The following is a 19,033-nucleotide window of genomic DNA, read 5'->3' on the forward strand; positions in this document are numbered from 1 at the left end:
CATAGATTCAGTAACAAAACCACAAATAATAATTCTGATAATAATTAAATCATGCCTTTATTCTCAGGGAGCAGCACGAGTACCTGTCATCTCCTGTGTCAGCGTAGGTAACGAGAACAAACGAGACTTTGAAAGCCTCCCGAGATTTCCTTTATCAGGTGCCTCTGATTTTAGCTCTGCTTTTAACAAGGTGCAGCCCCATATTTTAATTGAAAGGCTAGCCTCTTGTTTTATGCTACCTGATCAGATTTTATTGATGATACTAAACTTCTTAAACAGATTGCAGCAGGTTTTCGTGAATGGACGCACGTCATCTCTTAGGGTCTAACACAGGCTCCCTCCGGGGCTGTGCTCTTTCTCCCCTGCTTTTTATCCTGTAAACAGACAGCTGCAGATCCTCACAAGACAACAGCTTCTTCGTCAAGTTTTCAGACGACACAGTCTTATTGTCTCTTCTTCAGGGCCACCAATCAAGTCATGGCTGTGCCCTCCCTGAATTCATGTTAAGTGGTGTGATGAAAGTCTCCTTGATCTACATGTATCTAAAAGCAAAGAGATCATCATAGATTTTTAGGAAATCTAATGTTGACCCCGAACCAAGCACTTTTCATGGCAAGGTTGGACAAATAGTACAAACCTACAAGTACTGTGATAGACTCACAATTGAAATTAAGTGAGAACACAGACATCATCATAAAGAGAGCATATCAAAGAATCCACCTGCTGAGGAAACTAAACTCCTTCGATATCAGCAGACTTATTTTATGTACATTTCATCAATATTTTATCGAGTCTCTTAACTTTTTCTTTTATCTGACTAAAAGATCTGGAAAAGATGACGATGTCATCTAAATACAGCAGAAGAGATTGGAAACTCTGGTCGCCAAAGATTTGCTCCATCAAACACGGTAATGTCCCGGGCGCGTTGCATAGCCTGAATGGCATCTTGTTAAACTCATGAAGAGGCCAAACGGGGTACAGAATGCCGTTTTCTCAGCCATTGGTACCTGATATTGGGAAACGGGTAGGTGTCTTGGGGTTGAGTTGTCGATAGTCAATGCAGAGTCATATGTCTCCCACCTTCTTCCGGATGGCCACAATGGGTGAGGCATAGTGGCTGCAGCTCACTCTCACAACGCCCTGCTGTAACAGTTCTTGAATGTGGACCTTAATCAGTGAGAACTGAGAGGGAGCAGGCGGCGGTACTGTTGACATACTGGGATGTCATCCACAAGAGGGATTTCATGATAGATTACTGGTGCAGCCCACATCTCCATCAAAGAGCCTGAATGTGTCACTGTACTTACACAACAGCGACTTTGGAATTCTTGTTTCCTGGGGGACAGATCAGGCCATTTCAGTTCATCTAGGCCTGGTATGGTAGAGACTGACAGTGCACTAGAAATTAGTAGGTTAGTGGGAAGATTACCTTCTCCATACGACAGTGGTTCCAGTAGTACTGTACTGAGCGCTTGATTCCAATTGCAAGTGGCCTGTACAAACCACTGTCTGGTGGCCTGTCTGGTAACGGGACTGCTTCCCCCCACTTGGCCGGTCCCCTGGAGCTGTTCCATTAGGTGGCATTGGGAAAGGGCACTCTCCAATTCTTTTCCTGCTTGTTTGACCACAGGGGCAGAGAAGGGATGGTTACTATGTTCATGGAATATTTAGGGATGTAACGATTACCAGTAAAATGATAAACCGCTGTAAAAAAAAATCCAATGGTTAGATTAGATTAGATTAGATTAGAGTAGATTAGATTGAATTTCCCAAATTGGGAAACTACACTGTTCTTATCTTATCTTAATCGTCTTCGTCCCAAGTGGGACATAAGCCTTCGACGATCTGCCTCCATCGAGACCTGTCTTGTGCTACATGTTGTGCCTCGCCCCATGTGAGGCACCTTTACTTTGGAACCATCTTCCAGCCTCGGTGAGGGGGGCAGACAGTATATTTAGGAGTAGACTTAAGACTTTCCTTTTTCTTAAAGCTTATAGTTAGATTCCATCCACTGTCAGTTAAGCTGCTGTAGACTTACGCCGTGGAGGGAGATCTTTCGCTCCCGTTACAGGGATGGTTGCTCTGTGCAGGCGGAGCTTCTATCACTCTCCTCACCCAATCAATTTTTTACTCTATCTACTCTGTCCAAACTAGCTCTCATTATGCTTTGTATAGTATGCTCGATCTGCATGATACTTCCGCAGTCTCTGTGTCCCCGGCAGGTGATGACCACTGCGCCAGGAGCTGGATTGTGCTGTCCTGGGGGTCTTGGTGTCATCGCTTCATCCCACCACCGCGCCTAGGACCTGGACTTGTCCTATCGGCAGATTGTCCATCGAGATAGGCTCTTGCCTTCCAAAGCATGGACAATTACATTCTACATGGACAGCAGCCTTGAATTATTTCCTATTCTTTGTGTCTATATCCATTTTGTGAATGGCTGGTTGGTGTATCTGCTTTTCACTCTGTCCTGTCTGCCACCCTGGCTCACTCTGCTCCTTTCTCTCTTTCTCTGTCTCTCCTCTATCTTTCTACTTCACCCCAACTACTCATAGGCAGATGATGGCCCTCTGGAGTCTGGTTCTGCCCTAGGTTTCTTCCCACAGGGGAGTTTTTCCCAGCCACTGTCGCATCTTGCTTGCTCCGGGGGCCCGGTTGGTTCTCTCTGATTGTATAGAGCGCTTTGAGACGCCTTTGGTTGTGATTTAGCGCTGTACAAATAAAAGTTTATTATTATTATTATCATTTCCTTAAGCTCAGCTGTCACTACACTGTTGCAGCAGTCAAAAAACAATACAAAAAGTGAAAATAGAAGAATAAAAATAAACTATACAGTAGCTACAAGATATACAATAAAATATTTTTTAAAAAATCCAATCGATCTATGTACAACAAACCAGGGGCAGATGTGCAAAAGACAGTCAAAGATGTGCAAAGGCAGGGATAAGCCAGGCTTTATAAACTATAAAATGTGTGCATTATTTGCCATTGAGTCCAGTTAAAAGCCCAGAATGCTATCTGTCACAGAGGGGGGGAGAGCTGTACAAGGTGATGGCTCTCGGTAGGAAGGATCTTCTGAAGCGATCCTTCAGACAACGCAGCTGCCTCAGTCTTTTGGAGAAGACGCTCCGCTGTCTGTCTAGAGTGTGGTCCTGGTTGTCCATGATGGACAACAGCTTGTTCAGAGTCCTCCTCTCCACCACCGCCTCAAAGGTCTGCTGACTGCAGCCAATGACAGAGCCGGCTTTTTTGATCAGTCTGCCGGTGTCACTGGCTGAGATGCTGCCACCCCAGCAGACCACAGAGGAGAAGAGAGTGCTGGCCACAACAGACTGGTAAAAGATCTCCACACATTGCACACATTGAAGGATCTCAGTTTCCTCAGGAAGTAGAGTCTGCTGCAACCCTTCTTGTACACAGCCGTGCTGTTGGCCCTCCAGTTCAGTTGGTTGTCGATGGTCACACCCAGGTATTTGTGCTCCTCAACCAACTCCACATCCCTGTCCAGGATGCGCAAGGGTTTCAGAGTTTTTCCGTTCCTCCTGAAGTCAATCACCATCTCCTTGGTCTTTTCCACATTAAGCAGCAGGTGATTGGCCCCAGTCCACTCCACATATCTATCCACCAGCCCTCTGTACTACTCCTCCTGTCCACCATCAATACACTATTGGATCGCCTTATTTTCTAGTGTCGTGATGACGATCCGCGTGTTCGTTTAATGAAGAGGAGGAGAAGAATGCTGATTTTGTCTTTAGTATGCAAATTCAGAATACAAGTATACAGAGCTCTGGGTCGAGTTCAAGCCTAACATCAACAAGTGCCATCAGGTCCTGAAGTCTGACTGACTCTTTGTCCCCTGGTCAGTCTTTTTAGATAGAGAAGATCCAGAGCTTGCTGGCGCGCTCAGATTACGTCCTCCTCTGGTTGGCTGTCTGGTCTCCGCACCCAAGTCTGATTGGATGTTGCCGCTGCCTTTGTTCCCAGATGTAGGCTGAGGTCCGAGGTATAGATGCTTAGGAGAGAGATGCTGGATCCTCTCCGCCTGGTACTGCGAGTCACCTAAGGTCACTGTTTTACGATGGGTGCATTCCTGTCTCTTCTCTTAGGTATCATGTTACTCTGCACAGAATCTTATAGAGTATGTTAAGCATAGATTACCCATCTTTAAGAATACATTGACTTCCATCCATCCATACCCGCTTAGTCCCGAGGTCAGGGTCACGGGGGTCTGCTGGAGCCTATCCCAGCTGTCTTAGGGTGAAGGCAGGGTGACACCCTGGACAAGTCGCCAGTTCATCGCAGGGCCACATAGAAACAAACAACCATTCACACTCACATGCACACCTACGGACAATTTACAGTGTTCAATTGACCTCACATGCATGTTATTGGACTGTGGGAGGAAGCCGAAGAACCCGGAGAGAACCCACGCAGACACAGGGAGAACATGCAAACTCCACACAGAAAGGTCTCAGGTCCAGGCCCCGGAATCGAACCCACGACCTTCTTGCTGTGAGGCGGCAGCGCTAGCCACTGCACCACATACATTGACTTATTTAAACATATTCATATCAATGATTATATAATTATGCATATTTATATCAGTGAGTATATAATTAGGCCCAAGCAACAAGATTAAATGTAAAATTACCTTCAACACCCAACAACCGCAAAGTCGTCAGAAAACGTCTGGAGATAGCATGACTCTGTGTTGTACTTGAAGTCACTAGTGTATGAGGTGAACAGGAAAGGAGATAGCACCGTGCCTTGTGGGACTCCTGTACCACTCACCACCACATCCGACAGGACACGGTCCAGGCAGACGTACTATGGCCTACCTGTCAGGTAGTCAGTAATCCAGGAGACAGTGGATGAGACAACACCCATCCGCCGCAGCTTCTCACGCAGTAAAAGAGGCTGGACGGTGTTAAAGGCACTAGAGAAATCAAAGAATGTGATTCTCACAATGCCCCCACTACCATCCAGGTGTGAGTGAGATCGCTGCAGCAGGTAGATGACAGCATTATCCACCCCCAGACAATGCTGACAGGCAAACTGCAAAGGACCCTGGGATGCTTTCACCTGTGGCCGTAGGCTGTCAAGCTCCAGCCTCTCCAGTACCTTCATCACATGAGAGGTGAGAGCAACTGGACGGGTTAATTATACCGTTTCAAATTTTAATTATCATTAAAACCTTGTTCGATTCCCGCGGTTTTAAAACCTATGGCTCATTAGAGGCGTACAGACTCATGTTCTCGTCACAACCAAAGTTATCAAACAGTATGGTAAAAATTGTCTCAGGGTTAGCCCTATCTGAGGGAGGGCTAAACTTGATCTCCCACTTTGCTTCTCCATCTAGAAGATCACAGAGGAATGTTGCCTGTCCTAACAAAGATGTTTGCTACATAGACAGTGACTTTCGTGCTTCGTCCACCCACTCTTACACAGTCATATGATCCTGAGCCATAATACTGGAAAACCATGGACATTTTCTCTCCCAAGCTGTATAAATACGCACTCTTTTGGGTGCTGGATTATATGGGACACCATTACAACACTTAGCCATCTGGCCTGAAGAGCCGGGGCGTCACTGCTTGGGATGCTGGTTTGGGAACTGGTACGTTATCCTGGTCCCTAAATTGACTATTTTCTTTGTTTCACAAGCTCAGTTAAAGCTTTAATTTGTTCATCAACCTCAGACATTTTAATGTTTATCTTTCACACACAGCCAAGGTATAAGAAGATCCACGCTATTTCGATGTCGGTAAGATGGCAAACGGGAGAGTGGGGGATGTCCTTTTGATCCTCTCCAAGACAGCCACAGTTTTGTGGATGAGTAAAAATAAAAAAAGAGGGAAAAAAAGTCATGCGGAATTTCAAAAAGCCTCAGAGTATCCTGCCGACAATGCCAAATATAAATAAAAGGATGAGCCAGATCAAAACAGGCCACAGTAAGTGTTTTCAATAAAGGAAAATAATGTCACAGAGGCTTTTGTCAACAGAAAATATCCAGCTTTATTACTCAAATAACATTAAAAAAGAAAAAGTTAACTTCTGAAGCCAATTCCAGGTAACAAATACACTATAAATTGTCATAAACAGCATTGAGGCACACAAAATATATGCACAACACATAAAAAACAAACAAACAAACAAACAAAAACACACCAAAACACAGCACCACAAACATCTGAGCAAAGCAAAACAATAAAAAGATTAATCAATTGCACCAGACATTATATTCATAGTTGCTCCTGCAGGTACCGATTTACAATTATAAATCTAAAATATTATTTTAAAAAAAGAAGGTTAAATTAAAACATATTGGAGGAAAAACAGTGGCTGTAAGGTACATACGCTGTGCTGATAGTCTAAATTAAAAAAAAACAAAAAAACGTGATTATTACAGTCGTTCGTCACCTACAATACATTCATTCATTCATTCATTTATGTATTTATTTAGAATGTCTTCTCTGCTCCTCACCACAATAAAACTACTGATCACTCCACCTGCAGGCTGTGGCAGCAATTAACATCAGGTTTACCTATAGAAAATAGCTTGTGCAATCAGTACTGAGAGGGGCAGCAACGGACCATAGATTCAGTAACAAAACCACAAATAATAATTATGATAATAATTAAATCATTCCTTTATCCTCGGGGTTGGGGAACAGCACGAGTACCTGTCATCTCCTGTGTCGGCGAAGGTAACGAGAACAAACGAGACTTTGAAAGCCTCCCGAGATTTCCTTTTTTAGGTGCCTATAAAAACTCCAGGGTCCTAGTCTCTCTCTCTCCCTCTCTCTCTCTCCCTCTCTCTCTCACACACACGGAATGCCACAACATTAACAAGTACAGTATATGAAGCAAGAACTCAAACAACAAATACCATAGTGGCAAACGATGCTGGTTTGGTGGACGGCTGCAGGTGTAGTGAGAGGAAGACACCTGCAGCTGCTCATATTTATGTCTTCCAGAAGGAGGAATCACTTCTTTCTCCTCTTCCTCCACCTCTTCCTCCCCCTCCCCTTCCTCTTCCACTTCTTCCTCGTCCTCCTCCTCTTAATTTTCATCTTCCGTTGACTCTTCACTACAATTACAATTCAGTGTTCTGTTGGTTGCCCACATCTGTTAATGGTGTAAACCATTAACAGATGTGGGCTGCTGGTTATTGCTGGGCAACAGTTACCCACAAGGCAAGAGTAACCAACGTAAACATATTAATTGAATACAATTAAATCTTTACCAACTTCTGTAATGTGCTCGAAAATAGCTTTGTTAAGAAACATATGCAAATGATTCAGTTTCTGTCAACTATTTCAGTGAGAGAGAAGAAGAAGAAAGAAGAAGAAAAATCCAAAAAGAAATATTGCATATATATATATAAGGCAGTAGTCCAGTTTTGGAGCTGTTGTAGAGTTCCCAATGCACCTCACATGCATATTTTTGGACTGTGGGAGGAAGTCAGAGAACCTGGACGGAACCCACGCAGACATAGGGAGAACATGCAAACTCCACACAGAAAGGTCCCAGGCCAGGAATCCACAACCTACTACCACAAATACATACATTCATACATACATACAGTACATACATACATATATACATACACACAACAGCTATCATAAAGCCTTCTGCAGTATACTAATTCTCAGTCTTGGGACAGTAATTTACCTTTATGTGATATGAATTTCATGTGAGAAAGTGTCGGAACCTGGGTTGTTGTTAATAACTATATTTTATTCGGTTGCAAACCTTATGGGATCTAATATGGAATCTGCCCCGTGTCTCTCAAAATTGATTGAAATTGCCCAGCTCGCAACTCTCAACAACCCAATAAATTGTAATGCAGAGTAGGCCATTCAATAAGTAAGAATTAATTAAGTATTTATATTTAGTTGGAACAAACCGAAGTACAAACCGACCTTACTAATATTCCTTAACTTTAATAACTCCCATCCCCGTTTAACAAAATGTCAAGCAAAAGTACGACTTATGTCAGGGTGAGAACTATAATGTGTAAGACGACACACGCGGGTGCCTGACTCAACCGGCGCGTTTCTCCCCTAAGTTTGACCCTCTCTGATATCCATAGTCGATGCAGAAAACATGGCACTGCTGACCCTGTGTCGTGTAAATGTGTGTGGCGTTGGGCTACAGAAGTCAGTAAACACCAGACTTCGAAACACCGCCGGTCTTTCTCTACTCGCCACCAATGGAAATAAAGGTGAGTTTAACTGTGGTCGTTTCGTGATTCATACAAACTGTACCGCCACCAGAGCAACATGCTAAGCTAACGGCTCGACGCGCGGCGGCTGCCGATGTACCGCCTGACCTCTGACAGCCCTTTAATTCTGTGTGCAAGCTCATGGAGTAGACAGTTGAGCGAGATCTTCGACCTCAAAACCCGTGTGTGACCTAAATCAATGTCACCTCTCCACACAGACATTTGGTGGTCTCGACTACTTCCTGTTGTTTGCCATGTATACTTCCTCCATCGGTCTTCCTGTCATCAGATTCCCTTGGTATGGAAACTGGGTCCTGAGAACTGTACATTCGACAAAAACATAAACGCACGAACTTGAAGTGGTGAACAAAAATAGAATGTTATAACATTTGCTCAGATTCTTGATGCATTTGTTTGTGGAATGATTTGTTCTGCTCAAACCCAGTAGTCCAGTGTGTGTCACTTGGCCACTCCCATTGACTGCAAATCTCAGATTGAGTATTTCAACTCACGAGAGTCATGGAGCATGGCAGAGTGGTGGTCAATATGCGTGACCAGTACACAGACACTCCTCATGGTCTGCTCAATAAAAAGGGCCCACCAAAATGTGGAATTTTGTCACTTGTCAATATGCCACAGGTGTCACAAATCACGAGGGAGCGTGCCATTGGCATGCCGATTGAACGTCTGCATTTCACTGATGGCATCCTGAATGGGCAACGTTACCGAGATGAAATCCTGAGACCAATGAGCCTTTGTTGAACTCCATCATCTGATCTGCCAACAAGATAATGCACATTGCCAGGATATGCAGGCACGGCAACTTCAAGTGGCTCTGTAGGAGGAATGGGGCAGCATCCCCCAGGCCACGGTCGACAACCTGGCAACCTGGCATTGCCGGTGTACCGCTGTGCATGAGGCTAATGGTGGACACGCGTTATTAAAGTTTCTCAACCTGGACCATCAAGCCCCATGGTGTTCATCCTGCCGTTACTCCAGGACTTTTGTTTTGAAATTGATGCTAACGCTTGCAAATTGATAAACTGTTATTTTTGGATAGTTACTCTATTTTGTCACATTATAATAATAAGTTTTTCTTTGTGCTTTTATAGTTTTGTTGAGTATATTCACATATAAACAAGCAAGTTTTTTGGATTTGTCCTTGAAATTGCCAGTGAACAAAAATAATTACTCGCCCTACGTTAATTCCATTACTTACCTTGTGTGTTTTCTGTTTCTCCCAGAAGACAATAGCAATAAGCCGCAATAAGCGATAACATTTCCTGAAATAACGTAAGAAGTTCATGTCGTGTTTATCCTGAGGAATGAGAAACAAAAACGGCAATCGAGAGCGTTGTTTTCCAATTGAAAAGCATCAGAGGTTAAATGTGTACATTATTCTAATTCTGTCCTCATTGTCCCGGCCAGCAACTTAGATATTAGTGTGATTCAAATGTCCATCTTGTCTTTTTTTGTTGTTTTTTTTTTTTTTTTTTAAAGATCTTCCTGGAGGCAGAGGAGGCAGAGGGTCGACTTTTAGGAAACCCAGGAGAGAAGTAAGTGTGGTGTTTATCTACCTCCCTCCTCTGGAAGGCTGAGCACAACAGAGTGACCGATCTCCTGGATGCGTACGTGCTTTCCTTTGCACCGACCCTGACTCACTTCCTGTTTTGTCTTTTGCGTCTTTTATCAGGCCGGTGAACCCAGAACAGAGAAGATGTCGGAAGATCAGGACTGGACATCGGTGTATACAGCATCGGCTCCTTTCAGGCCGGGATCCGTCCCACTTCCTGTCCGGATGGGTTACCCTGTGAAGGGAGGCGTCCCTCCAGAGAAGAAGGGCAACCTGGAGCTAATCAAGGTCCGTAACACCAAAAGTGCAATGAGCGCATGAAGCCCTTCTTTTATCCTCATCTTGCGTCAAGTAGTTGGTTCACACTCCAGACTGCGTCTGCCACATGTAGTCCTACTTTCTTACATCCAGTCTGGTCTTTATTAGCACAAGCTAGCGTTGCCCAGCCAACACTCTTGCAGTAGTGCCGTGGCATCTTTCTCTGCTGCATGGCTCCTCGGCTGCCAGGATTATTGAGCGGCTGTGCCCAGACACCAGCTGCCCCATCTGGACCCGAGCCACTTGCAGATGCGGGACTTTCACCCGCCACATCTGGATCTCTGCTGCCACAACTTCCCACACTGCGTTCATTTTAAGCTCACCATCAAGCACTGAACTGCATCATGCTTCCTAATACTGTTTAATGCTTGGATCGGTCCGTTCCCTTTTTTTATTGCATAATGACACATTTGTTTTTGTTTTTTGTTTTTATTCCTAAACAAAAACGTTGGTTCATTTTAAATCAAGGAGACGCCTGTTTAAAAAAATGCTAAATATTATTATTATTATTATTATTATTATTATTATTATTATTATTATTATTATTATTATTATTATTATTATATTATTATTATTAAACATTATTTTTGCTGAAAAATAGTAAAAAAAAAAAAAAAAAAGACAGATATATATATATATATATATAATAGTTATATATACTTTTGTAGTGTCCAATGTACCAAGGCCTTTGAGTTGTAAATATCAGAACTGCATAAATGTTTGCTATCTGTACACCAGTTCCAGAATGACTGTTTAAAAACAATGCGTCTCTTTCAGATACCCAATTTCCTGCATTTGACGCCATCGGCTATCAAGAAACACTGTGAAGCTTTAAAACGTAATGTCTCTGCATACTTCTCTGTGCAACACTCATCACACTCATGTAGCTTTTTATATGGAAGTCTCGTTGGCTGGTTCAGAATATCTAATGCGTCTGTTTCTCTGTCATCAGCTTTCTGCACAGAGTGGCCCTCAGCCTTGGACACGGATGCTAAATGTGACGAACACTTTCCTATCAAAGTGGAAAACACAGACTATGTTTCCGCCGGCCCATCCGTCAGGAACCCCTCGGCTCGTGTTGTTTCTGTCAAAGTCAGTATGTTTGCATGCTTCATTTGTTTTGCCTCTAAACATTTGGACCTTTACCTGGTGGTGATTTTGATTCGACATCGACTCGCCGTTGTGATATTCAATGTGAGATTAGAGATTTACAGTGATGCACAATCACTATCTGATATCCATCTGACTCGTGGAGAGGCATTGTGCAGTGACCTCAATGTAAAGAAACCATGCCATTACATCTATGGGGATTAGGGAAGCAGAGAATTACAAGAGCTTTAAGTGTGCGGCAAATATATTTTATATGAGCATTTTTCAAAGGCAAGTATTCATCAATGACTTGTCATGTGATTTCTTTCTAAATATTACTCATCACATCCATCCATACATGATACATAAATAAATAAATAAATCTAATCTAATCATACATGTATTATAATCCACCTCGCTAGAAACTAGAACCAAACACGGGAAAAATAATAATCCTTTGAAAGGAGACTCCCTCTGCTGAGGCTTCACGGAAGAAGATACAGAACACAGCGGATTGATTGGCGAGAATTGTGAGGCACGAAATGTAAACAAAAAGCACATCACTCACAGCAGCTGAGATTTTGATTTCATAATACTGAGACATCTATCGGAATAGTTTTAGATACATGAATAAATGTTTAAGCGAGGTGTCAAGTTTCATTGGTTGTTTGGTTCAATGTTTAATTAAGTTGATCAGTTCAAATCAGAAGTAAAATAATTCCTCATGAGAAATGGGCGGAACAGCAACCTCACTGTTCTAGCGTCAGGCTTCCAGACTCTGAGGAATTTGTTATTTCTCCCCAACCCAAATGTGTCATTTGGACCAATGATTGGCCAGCCATCTGCTCCACTGACACTGTCTTAGATTATGTCAGCTGGTGGGAATTATTGGGACATTAATCCAGGTGGATTAGGCAGAAGGACTGACAAGGCTCACTCAGACTCACTATCTGATGGAAATTCATCCTGTCTTTGGGAAACTCACACACGTCATGGGAATTTAGATTTTTACTTGAGCACAAGGGAGCAAGCAGAGGTCCTAATAAAGAGATCTGTAGGAGGCTTCTATCATTTTCCCTTCACGTCTGCATCACCTATGTGATCTCGGTGGCTGAGTCTGGGAGATACTTGTTCAACGTATTTGCCGCTGGTGCATTTTTCTTTTTTTTCTTTTTTTTTGCACTGCACAAATGATGCAAGTCGGAGCCTTAAAATGACAATGTAATCAAGGATTACCGTTTCCCATCCTTTGTTTCTGCGAGGGGTTTAGAGTCGATGCTCTGCTGCTGGATTTCATCTGTGGAAAGTTCTGCGTTTTGATTGACGCGTTCAGAGCTCTGCTAAAACTGCAAACATTGTTCGTGCGGGGTCGTGGCTCCTTTCATCTGAATCCCATTCACGTAGAGGACATTGAACATAAACACTATTACATCCATCCTAAGCTGTGCGTCTTCCTCTTTATGCCACAAAGGCTTCGTACCACCGGTGTTTCTCTGCAAGTAATCAGAATGCCTTTCCGCTCACGCAGGTGGCGCTGTCCTCCCTGAAACTGAACGAGCACGCGCGCAAGAAAATGATCAAGCTCGTCGGGGAGCGCTACTGCAAAGACACCAACGTCCTCACCATCACGACTGACAGGTAGTGGAATCTTTCCCGTTGTTCAGAAACCAAAGCTCGAAAAGTGGAAAATAAAAATGTCCTTTTGTTTTTTAACAGCTGCCCTCTGAGAAAGCAGAATCAGGATTATGCCATGTACCTGCTGACTGTCCTGTACCACGAGTCCTGGGTGAGTTGCAGACATTCATTGCTCTTTCCTGAAGGACTTTCAAATGGGAGGACTTTTCAGTTTCCCTCTTTTCCTGTGCTTTTGCCAGAGAAAAAAACGACTGGAAAAGATTGCTTAAAAAGCAGCAATAGCGAGAGCAGTCGCGAGCGGATTAGCAGCTTGAAAACAAGTTTTAATCATAGATCTGTTCTTTCATTGGTTCGTTCTCATTTTATTTCTGTAAATTACTTTGAATTGATAGTGTGTATGAAATGTCTTAAACATTTACATTAAATATTAGATCGGGTCCAGTGGTGTTATAAGTATTATTATTATTATTGTTCGTAAGAACAAAATGCATCAATGGACTCGACCCTGTCGCTTAAACATGGGTAATCCCCGACCATCGCTGCCTTCGGTGCACTGATTGGAGCAGGGGTGGGCAACGTACGGCCCGGGGGCCCCTATGCAGTCCGTTAAGCTTTTTAATCCGGCCCGCCAAACTTGAAGAAATTGCATTAATAGGAAGTAAGTCATAAAATCGCTGTATTTCATCCATCTTTTCAGTGTTTTAAGAGTCATTTCCACACATCCCATGATATATTTTCTCCTCCGATGAGGTGGGTCACCAAAACACTCCAGCCATCTGCTCTTTGCTCCAGCCCCTCTGTCAAAGTGTAGAAGCAATGGCGGCCCACCAGTCCAAACATGTGCGCACCCTCTGGATCGGAGCGACTGGGCCCATTAGAAAGCCATCAGAGTGGAATTGGGCAGCGGGATGGCAAACGGCACCATTGTCCCGCTGACATTTTCCCCACAGGTGTTTTGGAAACACCCTCCCCTATCAGGTGTTGACCCTGATACCTGTTCACATTAAGCCAACCGTGGCACACCTTCAGGAGAATTAAAAGCCACATTAGAGAAACTGCCCCCTTCCCCTCTCTGTCTTTAGGAGCCATTTCCCGTCACGGCTCAGTCGCCCCCCCCCCCCCCCCCCAACAAAAAAAATCCTCTCACAACTCCATCCACTGCCCTTTCTTACTCACAATGGAAGGCCCAGTGCCGGTCCAGTGGCAGGGCGGAGGCTGTTAGCGCAGCTCGGCGTCAGGGTTGTAACGCTAGCTCACAAAGGCATGGCTTGTTTGCAGCCAGTGATTTTTATCTGGCCACTCAGGGACACAGATCGTCCCTGCTAATCTTCAGGGCTGTGTGAATTCAGCCCAGCCAGGGTGCTGCTGCTGCTGCTGCCTGCAAGGCTGCACAAAGCACTCCCGGAGTTCACCACTAGAGGCCAGTCCAGCTGCCTCAGAGAAGCCTCGGTGTCGTTCAGCGAGGAGCCTGATGACGGTGGCACGGGCAGGCTTTGTGTCATCAGTCGTCGCTTTTGCATCGATTCAAAGTATCGCATCGTATTGCGAGTGTTCAAAGACGAAGTGCAGGGAAAAGAAAGACAGCTTGAAATGCATAAATAGAGGTAAAACATACTTTGCAGTATACCAAACAGTAATAAAGGACATGGAAATAAAAAGATGATAATAGAATATAATAGGATAAATGAAATTGCTCTATTGTAAGCATAAGAACAAAGAATCTCCTTTCTTTTACCTGACTGACTTCACTTCTGTTGGCACATTATTCCATTTGTGTGCAGCATAACAGCTAAATTCTGCTTCACCATGTTTAATTTGAACTCAGGGCTCCACTGTCTGACCTAAGTCAATTGTAATTGAAACTTAATTTCAACTCGGATGTTATAAAATCAACTCGTGGCAACATTCCAGTGGAATTGGAACGTGCCCTGCCGGTAGTGACGGTCATTAACCTCAAACACCTGGCGAGCAGCGGCCTCCAGCTTTTTGTCGCACAGTGGGACCTGTTGTTCTCTGTCATGATGGCAGCTCGACAGGCAGCAGGTGGGGCTGTAGGTAAGGCGAAACATTATCTCTGTGAGAGGAGCATCAAAGAGAAGCTGAGGAGAGAGACCCCCAGGCTTTAGACGTCCGCTCCCACATTTTCCCCCGGAATGTCTTCCATATAGAAGCACTCTTTGCTTCTAAGTCATCGCTGATTTCCCCACATCTTCTTGTGGATTTATAGATGTGTTTTCCGCTGTCCTCCTCCTCCTCCTTCAGAAAACGGAGACCTGGGAGGCGGAGAAGACGGCGGCGGACACGGAGGAGTACAGCTGGGAGCGCAGTCCGTCCCAGCGGAACATCCTGGAAGTGCTGGCGAGGGGCGGGGGGGAGGGAGAGGGAGAGGGGTTGCGAGAGGAGCTGCTGGGCAGAAAGGAGGTGCAGGAGTACAGGGACTCGGTCACCAGGCTGAAGAACCAAGGCGAGAACGAGGCCACCGTTGCGCAGTACAAAGAGGCCGTGAAGAAAGTGCTCAGCCTGTGAAACACGGAGACGCTGTGTTCACACCTGGACGGTCACCTGTTGTTGGACTCAGTGTACAAAATATACCTGTCAACAAAGACACGTGTTCCAAAATATACATGAGGACGTCACAGCCTCTGAGGGTCTCAACTACTGTATTTATTTTCAGAAGATAAACTCATTGTCACTGTTGTTTTGAGTGTAGGGTGCCGTCAAAGCACCCGGATCAGCCACTTTTCACACCATCGTTAATTTGTCTCCAGAATCATCGGAGAGGAAGCTTTAGAGGCGGAACTTCAAACAGGGATTCAGTCACAGCAAAAACAGGAAACTGTCGCTGGCTTTGTAACCTGGCGGGCGTGAAGACATGGAACGTTATCTAAATACCCTCCCTGCGTCTCCCCCTAATAAATCTCAGGCTGGGAAAGAACCCACCCAAAGCATTTAGCAGTTCAAGCAGGCCAGTCGGGTTCAAGGCTTCCTGGTGGCACCGGCCAGTCACTCGGCTTTTTTTTAAAGGAAGCCGGCTGATCGTGGGATCCACGGAGTTGCTTTCTGTGGGGGGGGGTTCGCAGACACATGAGCAAGATTTCAGTGTTGAAACCTGAGGGATCCAACTGCAGTGGAAGGTTAGCGAGACACAGTGCGGATGTTCTGTCCTCTGGATTAAAGTCAAGAGCGCATTGAGATGTTGGTGATCCGAGCATTTTTCATTTTGTAAAGCAGTTCAAAGCCGAGTTTTACATTAAAACAAAGTGTGAAAAAGCTAACCGGGCTAATATGTCGTCATTGATTTGATTTTCAGTCAAGCAATCTCACAGCTGTGTCATGAAGACCAGGGTGGTTCTCAGCAAACTCTTCAGCCACTCTTAGTTGTTTTCTCTGACCAGCACATACTTTATCAGACGGGTGGAGCCTCTTCTGCCTCTCAGTGACGTCCGGTAGCGGCCCATCCTCCTCTTCCTCTGACCCCGCCAGATCACCACCAGCAGAATGGAGCAACAGCAGCTCAGGAGCACCGTGATGACCACCACCAGCACCACCACTAGCAGCAGCAGGGTGTGAGCTGCACCGGGCCACCCTGGACTCAGACCCGCCACGCCTCCTCCAGCCTGGCCTGCCTCCTCACTGGCTGGCGTGTGATTCCTCCCCAGGCTGCCTGCAGTGGCCTCAGTGGGCTGGTGGCTGCCCTCGATGGCACCTGGAGGGATGGTGGAGGTGGAGATAGAGGTGGAGGTGTGATCTGGAGGAGGCGATGTCGAGGGCTGCGCAGTTGTCGGGGGAAAGGTTGGAGGTGTCTCAGAGTTTCCTTGGCCGGGCCAAGTCGAGCTGCGTGCACGAGGGCTGTCCGGGGTGGGTGGAGACAAGGTGGTGCTGGTGGGAGGTGTGGGTGCTCCGCTTGCAGCCTGCAGCGAGGTGGTGCTGGAGGGCGGACCACTCGCTGTGGACGCAGTGTAGGTGGGGGTGGCCGGTGGAGGGGCAGGATAAAGAGGAGGAGGATGAAGAAGGGGAGGAGGAGGAGGAGGTGGATGGATGAACTGCCGTTTGTCGGAAGCCAGTGGCTCCGAGTCGTTGACCCGACCGAAGTGATGCGGCAAAACGCGAACGTTGGAGGTGAAGTGTTTTCCAAACACCAGCAGGTCAGGATCCACACCTTGGAAACGTTACAGAATAAAAAGATTTTTATTTTCCCGTCATCACTGATGTATTTCTTTTTTTTATTGAAGTACAGATTTATTTATTTTTTAAACGGTGGCTACAGTGAATCAATGGCTAAAACCGCATTCATTCACATAATTTTGCAGAAGCCAAAATGGATTTAAATGCATAAAAACAAAGTCTTTTTCCTTTTTTTTTTTTTTTTTACTTGCAGAAATATACTTTCACTGCAAAACTAAATACATCTCATTAAAGGTTGATCGCTGCCTTTTTATTTTACAATACCATTAAAGTCAGTCAGTTGTAGTCATGTAGCTATTGTTTCCTTACACACACACACACACACACACACACACACACACACACACACACACACACACACACACACACACACACACACACACACACACACACATTCTATAGTGAGAAAGCAGCAAACCTTGGGCAGTTAATTCTATCTGAAATATGAGAGTGCGCTTAAACAGCTCGAATGAACTCAAGCATCACCGCCACCTGATGCTCCACTCACCCTTGGTGATGTTGTAGAGAACTACGCTGCCCCTGCGGCTGAGGACGCAGCTCTCCAGTGCAGGACAGTGCAGGTGGAGACAGTTGGCGGCGACCGGAGACGTGTCGTAGTGAAATATTGCCAGGTTGCAAGAGACTGAAAGACAGAGACGACGACAAAGAGCGTGAACTGCAGCCGGTCGAGCGGTCGTTCGTGTTGACTCCCGGCGGGTCACTCACAGTTCCTCGTGAGGCAGCAGGTGCGGCTGCACTTGAGCGCGCTCTCCTCCGCGTAGCGCTCCAGCAGCTGCGCCCCTCGGCGCTCCGACTCCTCCAGATCGATGAAGACGCCCGGGAAGCGCCGGATCCAGCAGTTCTTGTAGTAGGAGGTGGGCGAGCAGCGGGGCTCGGCGAGGCTCGCCGTCACACTCAGCACCGCCAGCAGGGCCGCCCAGGCGCAGCTCATGGCGCGCGGTTCAAGTAAGAGCATTTAAAACAAAAAAAAAAAAGTCATCGCGCACCGACATGTCTGGAGTTGGCTGGAGAGGGTCGCAGGATCGCCTGACCACCGAGCCACTTGTCCCGTTCGACTGGTGCCACTGACTCCATTACCTCCCCAGTCACCTGCTGGAGGAGGTGGAGACCGCAGCCAGCCGTGCGTGAAGCGTCCGGATGCTGCCGGCTGCGGCTGCTGGCAGCGACACATTTCTGCCCCTCACTATAGTCAGTATTCATCTCGGTCACAAGTACAACCTAACGCAATTATACTTTATAATAATTTGACGGTCAAACTTTTGCTAACGTGATGAATTATAAGATTTGAATATTGATCTTTGAAAAAAAAAAAAAAAAAAAAAAAAAAAATCTCGGAATTATCACATAATCACAGCGTCTAAGCATTGTAAAAAGTTGCATGATATTTTTGGTGATGGCAAATTGACATTTTTTATACAAAATGTAACCACTGGACGCCTATAGCAACTCGGCACGCGGCAACATTTGATTTTACTGAAACCTTTAATTAAGTTGCAAAAGCAATGTGCAATTGTCAAGTCAGGTCAAGTCAAGCTTGTTTGTATAGCACAATTCAACACGAGGTTATTCAGAGTGCTTTACATAAGACAATAAAAAACAGCAAATCATTTAATAAAATAAAATAAAATAAAATAAAAATGGGGGGGAAAGACAATAAAACAGAATGCAGCTCGTATGGAGAATCTTGACTTATGAGTATGCTGCAGTGAACAATAATGTGTTCAGCCCTGATTTGAAGGCACCAACAGTTTGAGCAGACCTCAGATCTTCTGGTTGTTTGTTCCACAGATGAGGAGCATGATTGCTGAACGCTGCCTCACCGTGCTTGGTTCTTGCTCTTGGTAAACACAACAAACCTGCTTCAGATGACTTATGGGATCTGGATGCTTCATGAGGAACCAATAGAGCAAGCATTCAGTGCTTTATAAACCAGCAATTAAGATTTTAAAATCTATTCTTTGACTCACAGGAAGCCAGTGTAATGA

General features: G+C 45.2%; 2 protein-coding genes across 2 annotated transcripts; one reads left to right on the forward strand and one right to left on the reverse strand.

Moving 5' to 3' along the window:
* Positions 1–8,067: 8,067 nt before the first annotated feature.
* mrps35 (mitochondrial ribosomal protein S35) lies at positions 8,068–16,117 on the forward strand. Its single transcript, XM_076038010.1, has 8 exons — positions 8,068–8,227; positions 9,728–9,783; positions 9,921–10,088; positions 10,896–10,956; positions 11,071–11,210; positions 12,736–12,845; positions 12,924–12,993; positions 15,105–16,117. Exons 1-8 carry the CDS (start codon positions 8,110–8,112, stop codon positions 15,366–15,368), a joined length of 987 nt encoding a protein of 328 aa, XP_075894125.1. The 5' UTR covers positions 8,068–8,109; the 3' UTR covers positions 15,369–16,117.
* Positions 16,118–16,208: 91 nt separating this feature from the next.
* mansc4 (MANSC domain containing 4) lies at positions 16,209–18,138 on the reverse strand. Its single transcript, XM_076038009.1, has 3 exons — positions 17,754–18,138; positions 17,536–17,670; positions 16,209–17,001 (listed from the first exon to the last, which is right to left on the reverse strand). Exons 1-3 carry the CDS (start codon positions 18,001–18,003, stop codon positions 16,217–16,219), a joined length of 1,170 nt encoding a protein of 389 aa, XP_075894124.1. The 5' UTR covers positions 18,004–18,138; the 3' UTR covers positions 16,209–16,216.
* Between the last annotated feature and the right edge of the window lie 895 nt (positions 18,139–19,033).

This window comes from Nelusetta ayraudi, unplaced genomic scaffold (assembly GCF_046127955.1).
Source record: "Nelusetta ayraudi isolate G7.1 ecotype Tasmania unplaced genomic scaffold, CSIRO-AGI_Nayr_v1 ptg000053l, whole genome shotgun sequence".
Lineage (NCBI taxonomy): Eukaryota > Metazoa > Chordata > Actinopteri > Tetraodontiformes > Monacanthidae > Nelusetta > Nelusetta ayraudi.

Coding starts and splice junctions, on each gene's coding strand:
- mansc4 (XM_076038009.1), bottom strand. CDS start 18,003: ATGCTCTTACTTGAACCGCGCGCCATGAGCTGCGCCTGGGCGGCCCTG. Junction 17,671..17,753: donor CTGCTGCCTCACGAGGAACT/GTGAGTGACCCG, acceptor TCTGTCTTTCAG/TCTCTTGCAACCTGGCAATA. Junction 17,002..17,535: donor TCTCTACAACATCACCAAGG/GTGAGTGGAGCA, acceptor AACGTTTCCAAG/GTGTGGATCCTGACCTGCTG.
- mrps35 (XM_076038010.1), top strand. CDS start 8,110: ATGGCACTGCTGACCCTGTGTCGTGTAAATGTGTGTGGCGTTGGGCTA. Junction 10,089..10,895: donor GCAACCTGGAGCTAATCAAG/GTCCGTAACACC, acceptor CGTCTCTTTCAG/ATACCCAATTTCCTGCATTT. Junction 12,994..15,104: donor TCCTGTACCACGAGTCCTGG/GTGAGTTGCAGA, acceptor CTCCTCCTTCAG/AAAACGGAGACCTGGGAGGC.